The 22,227-nt window shown below is 39.3% G+C and overlaps 1 protein-coding gene across 1 annotated transcript; it reads left to right on the top strand.

Moving 5' to 3' along the window:
• The first annotated feature begins 184 nt into the window (after positions 1–184).
• On the top strand, positions 185–21,310 carry ccdc125 (coiled-coil domain containing 125). The gene is given in 13 exon segments (XM_063896394.1): positions 185–849; positions 1,544–1,793; positions 4,799–4,857; positions 4,947–5,033; positions 6,666–6,743; positions 11,073–11,158; positions 11,239–11,321; positions 12,923–13,035; positions 14,095–14,132; positions 14,134–14,197; positions 15,585–15,726; positions 18,380–18,486; positions 19,859–21,310. Coding segments are annotated over 12 exon segments (1,755 nt in total). The 5' UTR covers positions 185–849; the 3' UTR covers positions 20,507–21,310.
• Positions 21,311–22,227: the final 917 nt, after the last annotated feature.

Raw genomic sequence — 22,227 nt, 5'->3', positions numbered from 1 at the left:
ACTGTTCCAGGAGGCTCCGTTAAATAATCCCTCTGGTCTTGGTGACACACTAAACAATTTCTTATTTGAGGAAACCTAAGATATTATTCCTCCTCTGATACCTTTTTAATCTAACAGCGCTGATAACACATATCGTATTCATCTAATATATTTTAATTATTTTTTATTATACGGTTTCCTGGCATAGTTTTAATAAGGTTGTATCTTTTTGTTGCAGTTTTTTACAATTTGGTGCAAATGAGTAATTAATTAGCCTACTTTGTAAAGCTATTCTTGTAGCTGCTACAGTACTGCAGCGCAGTTTATCACACATGTGTTTTGATATGTAAAAAGTAATTACTAACAGGGGGTGTTAAATATAGTGGAGTAAAAAATACAAGGTTTGCCTTTGAGAAAAACTCAAACTAAAGAAATTATTCCTCCTGTGATACCTTTTATACTACGAGAGTTAATAATAAATATCGTTTTCATCTGATACATAACTACATTTTTTAAAATTTAAATGATACTGTTTCCGGGCGTACTTTTTACAAGGTTGCGAAATATTGTAGTTAAATTGATAATGACTTCAGTTATGTGGGACGCATCGTGCTTTTTAAAATAAAAATACGGAGTTTATTTCGATGTCAGGAGGACCGGAAGTAGTGTGTGTTGGCACGGTTAGCTTGATGCTGCGTTCAGGTAGCGAAAGGAAGCGACTCCCGCTGAGTTTTCTGGAGTCATATGTTAAACTTGTTGGAGCTGTCTCTTCGGATGTAACTGTGGGTTCAAACTTCACTAACTGTGTTTCATCTGTGTCTGCTGGGAAGCGCCACCAGGAATATAACGTTCACTGCTTCAAAGCTGCAGGTAAAACGAAGTAACCATTTTAACGAGTCATCATCAGGTACTTAGAGACATTTCTTGTTTAGTGTGGTACAGTTCAGGTACGAAAACACCTGTAAAGGGCAAACATCGGCAGTGGTAAAGTAACTAAGGACATTTATTCAAGTACTGTACTTACAATTTTGAAGTATTTGTAATTTACTTCAGTACAGTAAGCCTACTTGTACCCCACTACAGTTCAGAGGTAAATGGTGTACTTTTACTCCCCTACATTTGTTTAATCCCTTTAGTTACTTTACAGATCTGGATTAATGATGGTAAATATGATCAGCCCTTAAATCAGACTTTAGTTCACCTGCAGTAAATCCAGCAGCTACCCTGCAGTATACAAAGCCATTCAAACTAGCTGCACCTTTACCAGCTCTGAGAACACTTTAATGATCAATAATTATAAAACATATCAGAGATATTATTCTAAAATGGACCAATCAAACAATGACTACTTTTACTGTCGCTACTTTAAGTACATTTAGATGAGAGTACTTTCTACTTTCACTGGAGGAACATTTTGAATGCAGGACCTTTACTGTGACAGAGTATTCCTACACTGGTACTTCTACTTTTAAGTAAAAGTAGTCCTTCAGCAGATTGGTCCATTTCAGAATGTATATATATGTTTTGAGTAAATGTACTTGGTTACTTTTCACCACTGATCCAGATGCAGGAAGTCAGCGGAGCCTGCAGCCTGGATGATGACATGGTGGAAGGAGACCTGGGGGATGGGACAGGGGTCGGATCAGCACCCAGTGGGTCCATAAGGAAGAACAGCCAGAGCCTTACAGCAGAAAGCCTGTTGTCCAGAGTAGAGCCGCTGAGGAGCAGCAGCCTGGGAGGTGGGGCAGCCTGGATCCCTGGCCTGAAGACAGCAGGGCCTCAGCAGAGGGCCAGCTGGAAGCCGCCCTGCTCCGGTAAGAACATCACTGACCCTGTCGCGCCTCCCTTCCTTTGGTTCTATCAAGCCACTAGATGCCTTAAACAGACAGTTTGCTCATTTGATTTTACTTGCGTTTAATTTAAATAAAATAATACACTTTTCATATACATTCAACCAAAAGAAAGGCCTTCAAACTATCAAAATGGAAGAGGCAAATCTCAGATGAATATTAAACACCTTAAATCGTATTTCTTTCTTTACTTTGTGTAGAGTAATAATTTAGAGATAACTTAAGGGTTAAAGGCCGTGTCTAGTATTTCACACAGGTTGCCAGTTGCCAGTCTCTTTAGAGGCTGGCGTTGTGGGAACTGTAGTATTTTATAGTCTGGACTACAGAGGTCACAATTAGGTGACAATATTTGGCCCTTTTTACAAAGCTAAAGACTGGCTCTAACAGACCTGTAACTGTGACAAGAAGATGAAGAGACAGGCAGGATACCATCAAAGGATCTTCTTTCCCCTTCCCTTCAAATAGCAGCCTGTCATTTGTCATTCATTATACATCAAAACATACACTTATTAATTAAGGAATACACTATAATCTAAAGTTGAAAATGGATATACAGCCACGGAAAAAATGAAGAGACCACTCCAAATGTTCCTTTAATCTTTATCTCTATATCTGGCAGCCAGTCCAGTGTCTGTTGAATTCCAACACAGAGAAATGTTGTCAGTAGTTTATTACAAGTACAATAAAAGAAAAGAAAAAATCATTTAACTGAAAGACATACCTACAGATAATAAAACAGGAGAAACTGATCATGTTGAAGTGGTCTCTTAATTTTTTCCGGGGCTGTATATAATAACAAACAAAATCATTTTCAGCAATTTTGTTCTTCAATCAGGACATGGTTTATATCGTGTTCGAAGAGGAAACAAGTATTTAAACTGATTGTAGTCTGTTACAGTTCAGTAAGATTGACATTTTAGGAAATAGTTGGGAGAGGTGTAAAGCTATAGCTAGTTTTCAGAATGTGAAAAGCTCATTTTGAAACTTGTCTTTCTAATAAGAGCATAAGTATGGGATCGTTCTTGCAACTGTGATGATTACATACACTACTGAGTTAATAAAAAGTATATTTCAGACAGCAAATGTATTAATCACATTTGAAAAACATTCGACTACGACCTCAGATCAGACGAGATAATCCGCTGAATTTAAGCATATTACTAAGCGGAGGAAAAGAAAGAAGAATAATTAAAATATTTAAACTTCCACTTTGGGGATGTCCCCACAATTGTGCTTAACAGAGGGTAATACTGTTGAATGTTTTTTTCCGTCAGGGAGAGCATTAGGGACCTGATCGTAATTGAAACATTGTAGGGGCTCTAAATATTGAGTTATGGTTTTCTCTCAGACTGAAGAGGTTTAAACTGAGATTGGTCAGTCCATCGTATGTTCACTGCTCATCTGAGACTAACCCTCTGTCTTTACTGTAGAGCTTAAAGAAGAGCGTCCTGGTGTTATATCTGTCTCTCAAATAAAAAGCCACTTTCCTTTGTGGGGGTTGTGGGTTCTGATTTCAATGTGCCAAACTAATGTGGAGATCACAATATTTATTAAGTGGTCCAGGCAGCATATAAACTTCAACTTCCTCGATTCAAAAGTAGTTTTAAGATTAATCAAATATAAAAAAAGACTATACCTTTTCCCCGTCTAATCATCCCCCACTTTGTCCCATTGTCCTCCATATATAGACGTATAGACATGTCATATCCTGCCTCACAGCGCATATTCATCGACGGAAAAGAGAGACTTGAAGTTACTAATTCATTATATAAATGAATATGTTTTAAATCAAAGTTTCAATAATTGAGTAACTTTAATCTAAACACTTTACCAAATATTTAAACCATGATAATCTTAACGTAAAATGCCTGTAACATACCAGCCCCTAATATTCTATAAACTCCTGACAACATTTCTCTGCTGTGGGAATTCAACAGACACTGGAATGGCTGCCATACATAAGTGGAGATAAAGATTTAAGAAACTTTTGGAGTGTCTCTTAACCTTTTTCCGTGGCTGTATATATAAACATAAAAACATAAATATCCTTCAAATCCTTTCTTTGGACAACTAGTGCAGTAACTGTGCTACGCTGCTGCAAAGCGGGAGCAACCATTGCTTTACTATTCTCATTTCAATTATTACTGATATTAAACGTGTCCCAGGTCTAAACCAGAAACACACCCAGAGTGTGTGAACTGTCCTCCAGATTCTACATGTTTTCTAAAGTGTACAATTCTTTGTGAACGCTATTTATAGAACATTTTAACGAATTGTCCCAATGCAAAGCGGTGGGGACAAAATTGAAAAGCTGTCCCCAGTATAAATGACACTTATGGAGCCCAGTACTGAGTGTGTAGGGCCAGCACTAATTGTAATGTTCTGCTGTTCAAAAGGCAGCCTTTGATGGAGGGCAACATGGTGCATTTTAGTTCCAGCTTGTTAGAGGCATGTTAATGCTCTTGACACTGAAGCAGGAAGCTGTTCCTGTTTAAATCTGCAAACATTCTCAATGTGCACAGCTTACTTTGCTAGCTTCACGACAATCCAAAAAGACTACCCTGTAACTATGGCAAGCCGATTTAGCTTTTATTCATTTCTGGAGGATATCAAAAATGCAATTCTTACTAGTACTAATGTTTATTTTTTATTGAATTTGAACTAGTTCAAATGCCAATTTCTGAAATCAGAAATTCTTTTTGGATTGTCGTGAAGCTAGCAAAGTAAGCTGTGCACATTGAGAATGTTTGCAGATTTAAACAGGAACAGCTTCCTGCTTCAGTGTCAAGAGCATTAACATGCCTCTAACAAGCTGGAACTAAAACGCATCGTATTGCCCTCCATCCAACACACACACACACACACACACACACACACACACACACACACACACACACACACACACACACACACACACACACACACAATCTTCCAATAACCTCTAATGCACATTTGTTGTGAATATGCAGGCTCCCTGGATTACCTTTCGAAAGACGAGCTGAAGGACAGACTGCAGGAAGCAACTGAGGTAGCATGAGGAAAGGAAGTTAAAGTTTAATCTGGATGGCTTTGTCCTCTTGACCTCAGCCTTGCTCTCTGTGACCTCTGCTCTGACAGGTGATTGATGGTCTGTGCTGTGAGCTGGAGGTGGCACATCGCTACCTGGAAGGCAAATATGAAGCTCTGAAGATCTTGCAGGGGAAGGTAGAGCAACACACACACACGCACACACACACACACACACACACACACACACACACACACACACACACGGAAGTCCTTTATATGTCCCACATCAAGGGAAATTGACATTGTTACAGCGAGGGAGACTAAAGTGCAGATAAATGGCAAAATAAAATTAGAATAACACAAAATAATAATAAAATAAGGTACAGAAGTGCAGTATTATCAGAATAAGTAAACAAGTTCAAGTAATAAAGTAGCAGCCAGTAATACCTTAAGTTAATAATGAAGCTATATATTGTACGCTGTTATTTCACAGTGTTGTGACTGCAGATAAATCAGAATCCAGTTTATTGCCAGGTACATTTACACATACAAAGAATTTGCTTTGGTTTATGATGGTGCAAACATAAACAACATACAAAATGTAATTGTAAGAGTAGGTCAAAAATATTACGATTTATAAAAAGAACATATTTTTGGTAACAATTTCTCATTAAAAAAAAGATACCTTCAGATTTACCGATTTATTCCGGCCATCAGAGTAAAAGATATATAAGATATAGAATCAAATTTATTATATTGTGATTACTTTTAGCTAACTATTCTAACCATTAATTCAAGATTTGAAGCTAAAAAAAATAAAATGTATTGTTTTTATTTGTTTTTTGCAGGCATGACACTTTCAGAACAATTTGTTAAGAGAAAATAACAAAAATCCATCCCCTACCCCATTAAGTTGTGTTCACCGTTTATAGGAAGCATTAAAAAAATAAAATTTATAAAAATAAATGGATAAAATCACAAATAACAGGAATACAGCAAATTCACATTGAGTAAAATAATAAATAACTAAAAATGATTAAGACATGGGAGAACCATAAAGGATATACAGAGTAATGGTCAATATGTTGAGAGAAACAGGAAGAAGGGGACTTCCCCCCTCCCCAGTGGACTCCACTCAGGCTACGACAGTGTCAGGGGTAATAGTGAGGTCATTTATAAACATTAGTAAGGGGTTCCAGGTCTTGTGGAAGTGGTTTAAGGGTCCTTTTAGCTAGAACATTTGTAGCTATTTTAATATGAGTTAATTAAATCAGTTTACATGTTTTAATTTCTTTCTCTTGATATTTTGTTTTGTTTTTACATATATTTTTTCAATGAGGTGAGCCCCCCTCAACACCCTGTGGAGTATGTGTAGCCCTTGTTAGGAATCAGTGGATTAGATCATGAGAGATGAGCGCACCACACCTTCCAGAAGGAACTTCAGGTTCCTCCGTAGGACTTTGTTCCACATGTATTCCAGTCCTACAAACTGGTTGGGATCATTTACATTTAAATGGTCAACAAGCCCAACCAGTCGACTATAAAGGCGACTATTTAAATGTTATGTAGTTGCCTTTGGAAAGATCTACACAGCTGCTATTCTGCGTTATTTTATATCTAACCATCGCCCTGTGACAAGTACGACTGAGTACTTGCCTTCAGTCAGAGAGGCGACTGACTAGTGCTCTTTATTATCTTTATTTTGTCATTGTAACACCTTGTACAACAAGCTTTGGCAATCCTATGTTTTTGATATGGTCTTGCCAATAAAATTCCTCTGCATTTGAATTGAAATGAAAGCCTGCAGGAATCTTCTTGTTCCCACAGACCATTCTGGACAAAGCCACGAGTCATACTAAGAATCTGCTGCAGAAGAGCGAGGTGACGGCCAAGGCTCTGGAGAAGGTGAGTGTGAGTGCAGGCTGCTCAAATAAAGGCTTGGTCTGTTGACTCTCACATTCTGAATCAGGTTCCTACTGCTCCTATTTGTCAAAGACAAAGTGATACAGCTGTAATACCACAGGAAATGGAGGTTCTACACGAAGACACATTTGCTTACAGACTCAGCTGGATTTCAACTGGAGAGAATACACCCTGGGAAATAACAGGAAATATAAAATGGGTCAAGATGAATGAGAAAAATCGACTACTACTAATGAAGCACTCTATAAAACGTCAATGTTAATTGCATTGTGGGACTTCTTTTACTTTTACGCAAAAAATGAACATATACTCAAACATAAATGTAGGAGAGTAAATGTGCAACCTTCCCTAGATTTAGGTCAGATTGTGTACACCAGGATTCTATATTCATATATTTCACAGCAAACATAGTTCACCATACACTGTAGCAGATAGAGAGATATATCAGACACAGACTTAAAGTGGTAACGTAAAACAAAAGCAGGTAAAGTGCAGCTTATTAGCAGTTTGCACCATCCTAACCTTCCATGGTAACCCCCAAACAGGAAGTCACTTTCTGATATAACTAAAAATGTTCCTTAGAGGCTCCAAAAGGAAAGCGTTGATATAATTATAATTTCAGATGGGAATAAGCGAGACATTTTTCACATTTCTCTGTGTAATTTACGTTGTCTTTATATATTTATGCATTTATTTTGTACCATGCATACATTACATTAATCTCATGAAAGAGAAGAGATGCTTTATGCCAGATTTGAGCTAGCAGCTAATTTCCATCTGCAGTCCTTAGGCAGGCACATAACAAACACTAAAAGCATACTCTCTATCACACAAACAATATAAAGTTAATAAAATAGTACCTAATACAGTTAAAATATATTAGTACAGTGAAAATTGAAAAACACATTTAGAATGTAATTAATGTTCCCATGACCGGATGCTTAATATCCATGTTTTTGCACCATTGGAGAAAGTGTGAAAATCAGTTCAGGTTTTAAGCTCAGCTGGGAGAATATTCCATTGTTGGATGGCCGTAAATCAAATACATTCTTTTTTGAAATAGCTGGTGGTGTTGTACCATTATAAATAATCCTAAATACCAATCTAACGTTTGAATGCAGAACCAGATTTTCAAAATTGAACAGTTTGTATTTGGACAATCTCTTGCAGTGGTGGTGTTGTTGACCAGCAGCTTATAGTGGAGATGGGTGAGAATCACGGTGTGCAGAAATGTTTTTAACTCGTATTCGGTTTTACAACTCATTCCTGCTCCACTCTTACCATTACCATACAGGGCTGGGAGGAGGGTTACTTTAAAAATATGTAATCCATTACAATTACTACTTATCTGGAAAAATGCAGTCAGTAACCTAATATGAGGATCAAAATATAAAAGTAATGTAATCTGATTACTTTGTGTTACTTTTGGACAACCTCAATATCAAAAGCAATGCAAATAAATAAAAGAAATATCAATGAGTTGTTTTTATACTTGTGTGTATTATGTAATACATCAGAAAAATGAATCGTTAGAAAGAAGAAACCAAGATTCTTTTAGGAAAACCTGGCTTCCATGAAGCATGTTCAGGAAGCAGCCTACACACCAACAGTGAAACACATGAGCACATACTACAATTTAAAAAAGCAGGAATAAAATCTGAGTTGACAGAAAATGCTCCGTTTTAGTTTAACACACACACTTAAGCTCACACACACTATTTCATGAACATATACAGTGGAGGAAATAAGATCCCCTGCCAATTTAGTTAGTTTACCTACTTACAAAGAAATGAACGGTGATACTTTTTATGGGGGTTTACATTAACAGTGAGAGACAGAATATAAAGAAACCCAGAAATATACATCAAAAAATATATAAATTCATTTGCATTTAATTGGGGGAAAAAAGTATTTGATCCCCTTGCAAAACATGACTTAGGGGAAGGAGGCTATCAGCCGATATTCTACGATACATGGCCCCCTTCATCATCCCCTCGATGCATTGAACCGCCCTGTCCCCTTAGCAGAGAAACCCCCTCAAAGCATAATGTTTCCCCTTCATGCTTGATGCTGGGCATGGTGTTCTTGGGGTCTTAGGCAGCATTTCTCTTCCTCCAAACACGACATGTGGAGTTGATGCCTAAGATCGTGATTTTGGTCTCATCTGAACACATCACCTTTTCATAAGCCTTCTCTGAATCATTCAGAGCAGGGGTGTCCAAACTACGGCCCGGGGACCAAATGCAGTATTACCGGATGTAGTTTTTAGCCTCAGATAGCATAAAGCTAATATTGTATTGTATATATGAGTAGAGGGAGAAGGACACGTGGAGTTACATACTAAACACACCGCCTCTACCTCTCACTCATTGTTGCTGCAATGATACTATTGCCTGTTTAATAACTGATAAACCTCAGAAGGACTGCATAATAGAATATCGTAGGTGAGAGAAAATAGAAATATTGAATATAGAAAAGTCCGGAGAACTCCATGTGACAAGCGGCCAACAAGATCCAGCTCCCACTACCAACCAATGAGAGCACGAGACCGGAGCACGTCTTATTAACTTGTTTATTTTATGACCGGAAAGGGGTGTTTCTATAAAACATGTTTGTGTTGTGAAATCGAGCTCTCTTTTGTTCCCGACCGCCAGACAGTAACTACTGATGAGCTCCACTCTGTCAGTGGCCTGTGGACGCGTGTACCGGGCTATTGAGCCACAGCTGTGAAACTTTTGTAAAACCTACTGCTGCATCCTTTTATTAAATACTCCTTTTAACACTTACAAGAGGAGCTTCACTTCGTTTCTTTTAAATCGACTCCTGGGCTTCGAATAAAAGAACATTTCCTACACTACCAAATCTTAGTTGATCAAAAAAATCCCAATAATTTATTTCTATAACCAGCTTGAAATTGAACCTTCATATTTACTCTTATTATAAGCAGTCTGAGGCTTCTGTTTTAAGGAATGAGTTGCCAACAAAATAAATGAAACCCCTTAAGACAGATGAGGTAGGCTGTTTTTTTTTAAGGGTTTTCAAGTATTGCGCATTATTCACCTACATTTGATTTGTTTTGCTAACTTATAACGTAACTTATGAGGCTATATTCACCTCTATAAGTGGCCCAGCTCTCCGTATATTTGTTTGTATGTGGCCCTCGGTGAAAAAAGTTTGGACACCCCTGATTCAGAGGATCACTGGCAGACTTCAGACGGCCTGTACGTGTCTCTTCTTGAGCAGAGGATCTTGCGGGCGCTGTAGGATTTTAGTCCATCACAGCGCAGTGTGTTACCAGTAGTTTTCTTGGTGACTGTGGTCCCAGCTGCCTTCAGATCATTAACCGTCCCTCCTGTGTAGTTCTTGGCTGACCCCTCACCTTTCTCATGATCATTGATGCCCCAAGAGGCCAGATCTTAGATGGTGGAGCCCCAGACTGAGGGCGATGGACGGTCAGTTTGTGCTTCTTCCATCTTCTAATAATCAAACCAGTTGTCTCTCTCTCACCAAACTGCTTGCTGGTGATCTTGTCTTCTATTCCAGCCTTGTGCCGGTCTACACTCTTGTCCCTGATGTCCTTAGACATTAGTTAGACACAAGACCTGTCTATGGTCTGGCCCTCGGTGGAGAGGTTGTAATCTGATTTACTGACTGTGGACAGGTGTCTTTCATCCAGCTAAAGAGTTGAGGAGTACTTTCTTAAAGGGAGACGACTTATTTAACCACTCCGTGGGAGCCAGAATCTGTGGTGCAGGGATCAAATATTTATTTCCCCCAATTAAATGTAAATCAACTTATATCTTTTTTTTAATATACATTTCTGGATATTATTTTTTTACATTCAGGCTCTCACTGTTAAAATAAACCTACCATAAAAATGACAGACTGTTCTTTCTTTCAAGTGGTTAAACTAACTAAATTTGCAGGGGATCAAGTACTTATTTCCTCCACAGTAGGTTAAATATGGAACAAATGAACCAAAGAAAGTGAAACCATAAAGCAGATTCAGGCAGTATGTGTATATAATTAACCTTAAAGTATTAGCCTACAGAACAGAACCGCTGACAGAGGAGAGAGAACATCTGATCCTTTACAACACACACTGAATGCTCTTTTTAGGTTTTACTAACACTGTAACCCTGCTAGTAATCCACAGTTTTAAGAAATGTAACAGTAATCTGATTACATCTTTTTTAATGTCACTGTAAGGGAATTCAGGTACCTTTTTATTGTACTCTGATTACGTAATCCCTTTGATGTGTGAGACCTGCTCTTATCTAATATCTATCTGTATCTAACACGATCCTGCAGGAGGTGAACAGCTTGCAGTGGGAACTAAGCTTCAGTCAGGTCCAGATGAAGAAGTCTCAGCAGTCCTGGGAGCAGAAATACAGCAGGTCACATTTTATCCACACACACGTCTGTGGTATTTTCACTGGTTTGTGTTGTAATTTATTGTTGTTGTTGTTGATAACAGAATACTGAGTGAGAACAAGGCTCTGAATGACAGCCTGGAGGAAAGAGAGAGTGAGATGCAGCAGCTTCGGGCAGAACATTCTGGTAAATGCTGAATAATGTAGAATCACTTTGAGGTGACCTAGACATGTCTGCACACATTATCTCCATCTGTGAAGTGGAGTGGATTCGCCGAGAAGTCAGCATGAGGAGTTAACTCCGTGAAGTGAATCCAACTCACCAACGCTCACGATTAGCATCTAAGTATGGCTAATATTCAGCATACTCGTCATTAAAGCGAAAGGTTCCCCGACAGGGTGAGCAGGTCCCTGACATGAAGAGAAGGGGTCCTGAATCCCCACTGTCATGGTTCATTTCTCTATAATGACTGGCTTGCAGCATATACTCCTGCAAATGACATGACTGCTTACTGAACAAATCAATAATTTGACAAAACATATCGATTAAAACATGATTTTATTTATTGAAAAAATGACGTTATTGCTTCAGCTTAGAAAAATGAGTCTGTTCTTTAAACACTCTAAGAGCCCATACTGTGTTTGCGTTAGTGTTCCTGTCTGAATTCTGCTGTTCCCTCTAGTGTTTACTTTGTCTGTCTTCTGCTGTTCCCTCTAGTGTTTACTTCCTGTCTGTCTTCTGCTGTTCCCTTTAGTGTTCACTTCCTGTCTGTCTTCTGCTCTTCCCTTTAGTGTTCACTTCCTGTCTGTCTTCTGCTCTTCCCTTTAGTGTTTACTTCCTGTCTGTCTTCTGCTGTTCCCTCTAGTGTTTACTTCCTGTCTGTCTTCTGCTGTTCCCTCTAGTGTTCACTTCCTGTCTGTCTTCTGCTCTTCCCTTTAGTGTTTACTTCCTGTCTGTCTTCTGCTGTTCCCTCTAGTGTTTACTTCCTGTCTGTCTTCTGCTGTTCCCTTTAGTGTTCACTTCCTGTCTGTCTTCTGCTCTTCCCGTTAGTGTTTACTTCCTGTCTGTCTTCTGCTCTTCCCTCTAGTGTTTACTTCCTGTCTGTCTTCTGCTGTTCCCTTTAGTGTTTACTTCCTGTCTGTCTTCTGCTCTTCCCTCTAGTGTTTACTTCCTGTCTGTCTTCTGCTCTTCCCTCTAGTGTTTGCTTTCTGTCTGTCTTCTGCTGTTCCCTTTAGTGTTTACTTCCTGTCTGTCTTCTGCTCTTCCCTCTAGTTTTTACTTCCTGTCTGTATTTTACTGTTCCCTCTGGTGTGTACTTCATGTCTGTCTTCTGCTGGTCCCTTTAGTGATTGCTTCCTGTCTGTCTTCTTCTGCTGGTCCATTCAGTGCTTACTTCATGTGTTTCTTCAGCTGTTCCGTCTAGTATTTACTTCCTGTCTGTATTTTTCTGTTGATTTGACTAATTTTGTGCTTTGTGTCTTTCAACCTATGTCATTCTCCTTCACCCTTTTCTTATTCTTGTTCCCGTTTTCTTTTCTTTATTGGGGACAGTTTAGCCATCATGAATCCAAAATATCATGCTCGGGTTGTGCTGGGGTCAACTATCAATAAATAGTAGACCGCTGAATGTCCAAATTGACCAATCAGTGAAGAGTATTCCAGTAAGCCGTGTAATAAATAATAATAATTTCAAGGCGACGTCCAATACAAGCTTTTTACAGAGCTTTCAACTACATCTCCTGGTCTTTATCCACACACAGAATTGATGTATTTGTGTGTGTTTACAGCTTGTAGTCGGCAGTGCTTGGAGCTTCTCTCCATGCTGAGTGTGAAGGAGCAGAGAGCTTACCAAGGAACCAAACCTCAGTACAGCCTCGAGAGGGACGCAGGTGATCTGGAGGTGAGAGAACTGCACACACAGGACACAGGAGAACCAAACCCATAGTCTGTTCAAGAATTAGAACAAAGCTATACATCCAGTACAGTAACGAAATGATCCTCATGAAGAGTAACCTGTTCTTTGATAAGCATGTCCAGTAAGATGGATTTATCTATCATAAAGCCATAATTTACTTCAGTGAGCTACAGTGGGTGTGTTCTGTTAAATACACTGTTCAAATTACATTGTAAAGGCAGTGTAATATTCTGTTGAAGTATCATCTTGTCCTACATCGTGATAAGGGCCAAAGTATTAATTTATTGATGTTATTTTTAACCAATTCATGTTTGCACTGAATGGTTGAAAGTAAAACCTATTTCAAATAAGGTTGGTTGTATGACAAAGACTTGAGACATTTTTCTGTGAAGTTTTGTTAAGGCTGATGTTCCAACAAAGAGCATTTGTCATTGGATTCCTGGTGCATTTCAGGTGATGTTACAGAGTAATCCAAAAGTAGTAACAAGTAGTCTAACTTAATACGTAGTAATGTGTAACTTTTTTGGAGCAACTACCCCAACACTGCACAGGGCACACATAGTAGGCATGGCAGAATATCTATAGGTCTATTTTAGGGGCTCTTACACGAACACAAACAACATAAATCTTCACGTAATTCTATTTAACACCCCTTTTGTAAACAATATCTCAGATCACTTGTTTACATGAACAACTGCAGTGAATATACAAGAATACACATTGAAAATGTATTCCAAAAGGAACATGGTTGTGGATTTGTGGGTGTGTATCTGATGGATGGACTTAATCTGGGGTTATCATTCATTTCTTATGGAAGTTATTTTTGACATGGAACATCAGAGGTGTACTGAACAACTCAAAATGCACTGAAAATGGTGATCAGCAATTTAATATGTTCAGGATTTCATTAGACCTTGAGGCAATCCAATGTAAAACACAATATTTATGATTGATGAAAGTAGTAAACCCGTCAGGTTTTACCACAACACGACAGGAAGGTTAAAGGTGCAGTTACCAATGAGTCTTCCTCTCTGTGCCCTGCAGCTGGCGGTGCTGGGGGCCTGCCAGTGTCTGGGGGCAGCTCCCGTGTCCGTGCAGTCGCACTGCTGCAGCCAGCAGGAAGCAGTTGCTGCAGCTACAACAGGAGGTAACCACACTCACTCTTTCACATGTTTTTATTTCCTTATTCAAGGACATATATGAACATCGTGCTATATTTGAACAATATATTGTAGGGCCATATCTATACAAAACATGTCTGAAGTGTTTTGCTCTAAATATCAAACAGATCCCCCATTGTAGCATGCCTCATCCCCCTCTATTTCAGCCCTGTTCCTGAAGTGCTGATTCTGTGACTGTAGCTTTAAATGAATTAGCTGCTGCTGGCCACGCCCCTTTGGAGCTGCTGCTGGCCACGCCCCTTTGGAGCTGCTGCTGGCCACGCCCCTTTGGAGTCATGATCTCTCCTCTGAAGAGAGTTTTCTGCCTGGAGAAACTCAGCTAAACGTTGCCGTGATTAAACCCCATATAATGTTCCAAACCACATCCAGCATTATTTCTGAAACAGTATGGAGCTCAAACGTTTCTCTCTCGGTTTACCACAAGGACAGGACCTTTATATTACACACAGTCTCTCCAGTACAGCGCTAACTAATACTTCCAGAACAGAGTGGATTCAGCTCGCTGACTGTATATGGGGGACGATAGTTTGGGAAGTGTCACGTGGGCGAGACGTTGCCAGGAGTTCAATGTAAAGCCAGCTCACATTTCCCTCATTACATCACAAGGACAGCAAATCTGGATCAGCTCGTTTGTACCCCCGTTTTTAGAGATGTGGGTCACATTTATAAGGGCGACCCTCTTATAATGATAATCTGTGTGTGAGGTGAGCTGAGAGGGTGGCTGTATTTCTTGTTGATCGCTACTTTTGATAGCTAGATTATTTTGATCATAATTTCAGTATAATTAGTTGATTATTTTTAAAGTTTAAAATAAGATCGGTTCAATACATTTTGGATCCTAGCAATTTATTTTTGATATTGCGTTGAAAAAATATCCCAGCAACCTCCCCGTGCCTTTTGTTTAGCTCCTCAAGAAGTTCTAATAAAAATGGTTTTATCCCAACAATGTTTTTTTAAAGCAACCATATAAACCAAAATTATGATTCTTTTTTTTGTTCAGAGTTCACCTCTGCAATGTTAGTTTTTAAGTATGTCTTTTTAGCATGTAAATTATTATTAATGTTATTATTATTATTATTATTATTATTATTAATGTTATTATTATTATTATTATTATTATTATTATTAATGTTATTATTATTATTATTATTATTATTAATGTTATTATTATTATTATTATTATTAATGTTATTATTATTATTATTATTATAATCTGTGTGTGTGTGTGTGTGTGTGTGTGTGTGTGTGTGTGTGTGTGTGTGTGTGTGTGTGTGTGTGTGTGTGTGTGTGTGTGTGTGTGTGTGTGTGTGTGTGTGTGTGTGTGTGTGTGTGTGTGTGTGTGTGTGTTTCCAGCTGGATGCTCAGCGCTTGAGGAGGGAGGAGGCGTTGATGGTTGCAGATGCTTTTCGCATCGCCTTTGAGCAGCAGCTGAGGAAACGCAGTGAGCACTTCCTGCTGCGGGCTGAAGCCAACGCACAGCACTGCAAGGCTGAAGGCAAGTGTGTGGGGAAAGGCTCACATTTTTAAATTAACTCAAGCACAAACTTACTATGATATGACGGACCTCAAGTTGGTTTAATGAAATTTAATTTATAAAATAATTCTGGCAAATTTGAAAGAAAACAATCTTTAAATAATAAGAATGTAGCCCCAATGCTGCTTGTAACCTTTCTTAGCATAGGATTAACTGGACAATCTTCACAAAATAAAAGATAACACCGTCCCACTATTCGTGGCAGCTGCAACATTGAAAGTGAAGCATTATTTGGCCGTTCACAGAAACAAACACGGTTCATCTTAGTTTCAGTGCTTATTCAGCATTTTTAACAATTTAATATTTAGAACAAAACCTACAAAAGTGTTTATGTGTTTAAAATTTTAACAATATAGTGTAGTTGCCAGCAGTGAGAACCCGGAAATGTTGAGTCCCTCCAAAGTTTTATGTCCCCAGCTCATAGAAACTGCTGGATGCTAACCTGATTTGGAGATTTGTGGGTTTTTGAGGATGCTGAATCTATTTCGTTTAACAAGAAAGTGGCCATATTAGATAAGATAAGATGTACCTTTATTAATCCCTGTGCGGAAATTCAGGGGGTTTAAGCAGCAACAGTGTGATAATGAAAAACAGGACAGTACGTTTCACACAGGATAATCAAATACGATTCAATAAAAATAAAAGTGATGTACCGCTAAGTAGTTCTGTTAAAACAAAAAAGGATTTAAATTAAATGAACAAACACTATATAGACAAAATACACCTACAGGAGCGCTTATGACATCCCATTCCAAATTATTAGGCGTTAATATGAAGTTGGTCCCCCCTTTGCAGCTGTAACCGCTTCCACTCTTCTGGGAAGGCTTTCTACTAGATGTTGGAGTTGTCTGGGGGAATTGTTGCCCATTCATCCAGAAGAACATCTGTGAGGTCAACACTGATGATGGACGAGAGGGCCTGGCTCGTAGTTCTAGTTCATCCCAAAGGTGTTCTGTGGGGGTCAGGGCTCTGTGCGGGCCAGTCCAGTTCTTCCACACCAAACTCATCCAGCCATGCCTTTATAGACCTTGTCCTGCTGGAACAGGAAAGGGCTTTCCCCGAACTTTTTCCACAAAGTTGGAAGCATAGAATAGTCCAGAATGATTTGGTAAGATGAAGCATTAAGAATCCCCTTCACTGGAACTAAGGGGCCGAGGCCAACCCCAGAAAAACATCCCATAGCTTTACCCCTCCTCCACCACACTCTACAGTTAGCACAATGCAGTCAGGCAGGTAAGGTTCTCCTGGCTTTCTCCAAACCCAAACTGGTCCATCAGACTGCCAGATAGAGAAGCGTGATTGGTCACTCCATAGAACACGTTTCCACTGCTCCAGAGTCCAGTGGCGGTGTGCTTTACACCACTCCATCCCACACTTGGCATTGTGCATGGTGATGTGAGGCTTGCATGCAGCTGCTTGGCCATGAAGCTCCCAGCACAGTTCTGGTCTTTTGGAGCTCTGCAGTTATTGAGTCAGCAGAACTTTGGCCACTTTTACGCACTATGCGCCTCAGCACTCGGCGCCCCCGCTCTGTAACTTCAGGTGGTCTGGCACCTCCAGGCTGAGTTGCTGTGGTTCCTAAACATTTCCACTTTGCAATAATACCACTTACAGTTGATCGTGGAATATCTAGGAGAGAGGAAATGTCACAAAGTTACAGGACCACCCCCCCCCTTCGAGTTCAGTGACGCTCTTAGAGACCCATTCTTTCAGAAATGTTTGTAAAGGCAGACTGCATGGCTAGGTGCTTGATTTATACACCTGTGGCAATGGGACTGAAGGAAACACCTGAATTCAATGATGAAGAGGAGTGTGTCAATACTTTTGTCTATATAGTGTATGTATTTTTTTGTGTCCGGATTTGTTAAATATATTTACATTTCTGTATACAGATCTGATGCCGGTAGAAATCTTTTTCAAACAGTGCATGTGCAGTACGGGTCATTGTTTACTGAGTTACATCGTTAACTCCTTGTTGTGCTGCCTGATGACTACAGGCTCAAAGGAGTTGTTGTTTTTGTACTCTCAGTGGGCTCATTTTCAATACTACGAGTGGTGTTACAACCATTGGATTTAGAGAGCACAAGATGAACAGGATTATTTCTACAGTGGACAATTATTTTTCAAATAAAGAGAGTTCAACTATTGGCATTTTACTCCAAAGTTGTCCAAATCGGCCAAGACAAGTCCACACTTTTGTCCACATAGGCTATAATGGTAATGAATGCCTATTAACACAACTTATGCTAACTGAAAAATTGCCAAACATATGCAAGTTAGCATCCGGCAGTGTCTAACATAAAACTTTGGTGTATAATATTATGAGCTAGCAGCTATACATACAGCCCCGGAAAAAATGAAGAGACCACTCCAAATGTTTTAAAATCTTTATCTCTACATGTACGGCAGCCACATGTCTGTTGAATTCAACACAGAGAAATGTTGTCAGTAGTTTATAGAATACGATATCATTTAAAAAAAAAAACCATTTCACTCAAAGACATGTCCAGAAATAGTCAAACCGGAGAAACTGATAATGCTGAAGTGGACTCTTAATTTTTTCCGGAGCTGTATGTATGGAACCATGTCAAAAGAGCCTGCCTTCTCCCTCCAGGAGCTAACAGGAGTCCCTTAATGAGTGTGAGCCAGAGGCTGAGAGGACTGCTGCCCTCCAAGATGCCCGAGGACCTTTTAGAGACCCTGTACAGACTGCTAGACCTGGTGAGTATCCTCCACATCTGTCAGATCACAGACACTGAGACATTTATTTGGAACATGCTTCTGTATTATTGTAGTGGTTGACCCTGTGCAATGCCATTCAGTTTGCTGGCCTCCATTCTCCAGTTCCCTTGTAATGGTAAAAGGCGTTAATGTGCATGTGTACAGTCAGGAGTGTTCCCTAATGAGGGGGGACAATTGTCCTCATAGAGAGGAGCGCTTGTTAACAGCCGCTGTTCCCATGTTAACTCCTCAACCTGATTGTATTCTTGGAAAACACTTAGTACAATACTAGCACAGACTTTCAGGCAGCGTCTCATGCAGTTCATGGTGTTGCACTCGGTTATTCGCTCTGAACGTGACAGAAGTATTTGAATGAATGAAAAGGTGGAGTTTTAGAGAAAAATTTAAGCATGAACAATCCCTGCATCAGGATTTTACAGAAATCGTGATACATTTTGACAAGTATTTAGTTTGAAGCACACTAGTAAATAAAATTATGTAAAAATAATTCATTCTTAAAAGAAATCTAAACAAAGAAACTTAAAGGTCTATAGAACACAGGAATTTCAAACCCTGTCCTCCCTAAAAAAGAGAGGTCTCCTCTGAATAAAAATGTGTACCTCCCTTCACAAAAAAAAAAGAATACAGATCAAATAAAAGAAAGTGCCGGCTTGTGATGATCTGTGATTCGTTAAATAACTTTATTTTATGAGGATAGATACATTCTGTGTATTTATTTCTAGTAAACATGTTGTAAAGAAGAGAAAAACACTGATAAGGTTTAGCAGCCGTTTTGGGAAATATGGAGTTTATAAACTCAATTCAGCTCAAGTTTGGAATGTTGAATATTAATCCATATTAATAGTCCATATGTCTTCAAGCACACAGTTTGATGTGGTGTTTTCCTCTGAAGAAACAACTTAAACTTGATAAACTTCTGGAGAGTTATAGGAAGTTGTAAAGAAAGCAATTGCTTATATTTGAATAATTTGCATCTTAATTTGGCTGATAGTATGTCCTATTCATCAAAATCATCAGATTCAGAGTACTTAATTTATCCAGGGGGACATTGGGTTTTGTGACAATAAAATACATATATAAAAATAAATATATATATTTTTTTCTATATTTTCAACTAAAAAAATAAAGCTAAAATATTGATGTAAACATTACAAGTTAAGTTAAAAATGATTAGATTGGACTGCAGTATTTAAAATGTATATTACAATACATACAGTGGATTGTTATGTTTGATAGCCACAGACAGGAAGGCCTTGCTATGGCGCTCTGTGGTGCATCCTGGGAGACATGACTCCTGCCTCCCTGTTCCCTCTCATCATGTAAGGAGTCTTCTTATTGTCTCCTGCTGCAGCTGAATGACAAGGAGGAGGCTCTTGCCCACCAGAGGAAGGTGAGCCTCATGTTGGCCCACAATGCAGAGGAGCTGCAGAGACAGCTGCTGCTGCACTCACACTGCCGCCAACCAGAACCAGCAGAGAACCAGAACCAGACTCAGAAAACAACAGGAAACCAGAATCAGTCTCAGTCTCAGCAAACATTAGAGAAACACAGCCAGTCTCAGCAAACATCAAAGAACCAAAACCACTCCCAACAAACATTGGAACACTCAGAGAACCAGCCTCAGCAAATCTCAGAACCATCAGAGAACCAAAACCAGCCTCAGCCAACCTCAGAACTGTCAGAGAACCAGAATCAGAAAACAATAGGAAACCAGAGCCAGACTCAGCAGATATCAGACCCATTAGAGAATCAGAACCAGTCTCAGCAAACCTCAGGACTGTCAGAGTCTGAGAGGAAAGCAGAGCAACAAGCAGAGCTGTCACATCCACTGCCTCAGGCAGAACCAGCACCAGGTCTGTCCGAGTCCAGGACTGAATCCCTGGAACTGTCAGAACCACCACAGTCCCACATCCAGCCTCTGTCCAACGCCAAGAGCCACGAGCCTGAACCCAAACCATCGGACCTAGCAGACACCGGGAGTGGTTCTGAAAGAACGTAGACTTGGATGTAACGTCTCTGATGTCACACGAGAGATGCTTCTGAAGCAATGGTGTGAAGGGTCTGAGCACCCACTGCCCAAATCAACGGGATGGGGGGGTAAATTGTAAGAGATTACGTAATCAGGATACAAAAAAAAGGTAACTGTGTTGGATTACAATTACATTTAAAAAATAATAATAATGAGTTTACTGATTCTTTCAAAACGGGGATACCATCAGGATAACAATGTTAAAAACATTTGAAATTAAAGATTGATATAAAATCTTAAGCTCAAGGAACACGTGCTGTATGAATTGTCTTTTTGGCTAATTTCATTTTTTAAAAATTCTTATTCTTTAGTTTTTTGATGCTGTAGATGGACACCTGATTTATTAAACAAAAATACTGTGTTTACTTTAATTAAGGTTTTAAACTAAAACAGCATTTGTACACTATAGTGTTCTGAAGGCCTTGCTCTAAGATGACCCATTGTCCTGTTTTACAGAATACACTTCAGTAGAAAACGTCTTATTTATTTTCTCTTGTATTGATTTGATCTGCATTGCATTTGATTTTGAGGTAAGCCAAAAGTAATGGAAAGTAATCAGATTACATTACTTTTACAGTGTGATACTTAGATAACGTTACTGATTACATGTTAACATCAGGCAACTAGTAACCGATTACATTTTTAAAGTAACCCTCCCAACCCTGATTGTAAATGACATGTTTCAATTTATTTGTAACATGTCATTTTAGCTGTTCAGAACTGTTTAATGTTAATGATTTTAAAATGAAGCAAGGATAAAATCAGCTTTGAAAAAACAAACGTGTTTTTGGCAACAGTTTCCATGTTTTTTCTCTTTGCAAACCATGGTGATGGGTCCCTGTTTTAAAGGAGAGACAGGTCAACCAATCCGCAAACTTCTCCATGTATTTCACTGTCATGGGTTACCTCAGTGAGAGATGACAGACAGTTTATTAAGGTAGATGTGTACACCAAAACAACTGAAACCTTGACTTTAATTCAATGTATTGTCAACAAATAATACATAACTGTATTAGGTTAATTGAAAGCAGTAATATTAAGTTTAAAAAAATAAGTGAAACCTGTTGACATAATACATTTAATTAAATTCAACGTTTCAGTTTTTTCAGTGTTGGTGGATGGATTGATCTCTTACCTACTGTACATTTAACCAATCACATTCATTGTGGTTCCAAATGGACGTCCACAAACATGTCCTCCTGCTGTCTGCTACAGTCAGTGGTTCCCAACCTTATTTTGTCTGCTGTACCTCACTCTATAAGAACCCCCCCACTCATCTGTAAGGATTCGCCTAGATTTGTTCTTGTGTTAAACCCATCCATCCATCCATCCATCTTCTCCCGCTTTTCCGTCAGGGTCGCGGAGGTAACAGCTCCAGCAGGGAGCCCCAAACTTTCCTTTCCCTGGCCACATCAACCAGCTCTGACTGGGGGATTCCAAGACGCTCCCAGGCCAGCGAAGAGATATAATCCCTCCACCTGGTCCTAGGTCTACCCCTCGGTCTCTTCCCAGCTGGACGTGCCTGGAACACCTCCCTAGGGAGGCGCACAGGTGGCATCCTCACTAGGCGCCCCAACCACCTCAACTGGCTCCTTTCAACGCGAAGGAGCAGCGGTTCTACTCTGAGTCCCTCCCGGATGACTGAACTTCTCACCTTATCCCTAAGGGAGATGCCAGCCACCCTGCGGAGA

This window comes from Eleginops maclovinus, chromosome 12 (genome assembly GCF_036324505.1).
Source record: "Eleginops maclovinus isolate JMC-PN-2008 ecotype Puerto Natales chromosome 12, JC_Emac_rtc_rv5, whole genome shotgun sequence".
Lineage (NCBI taxonomy): Eukaryota > Metazoa > Chordata > Actinopteri > Perciformes > Eleginopidae > Eleginops > Eleginops maclovinus.
Note: the sequence above shows the minus strand (reverse complement) of the source record. Positions and strands in the feature narration are given on the sequence as shown.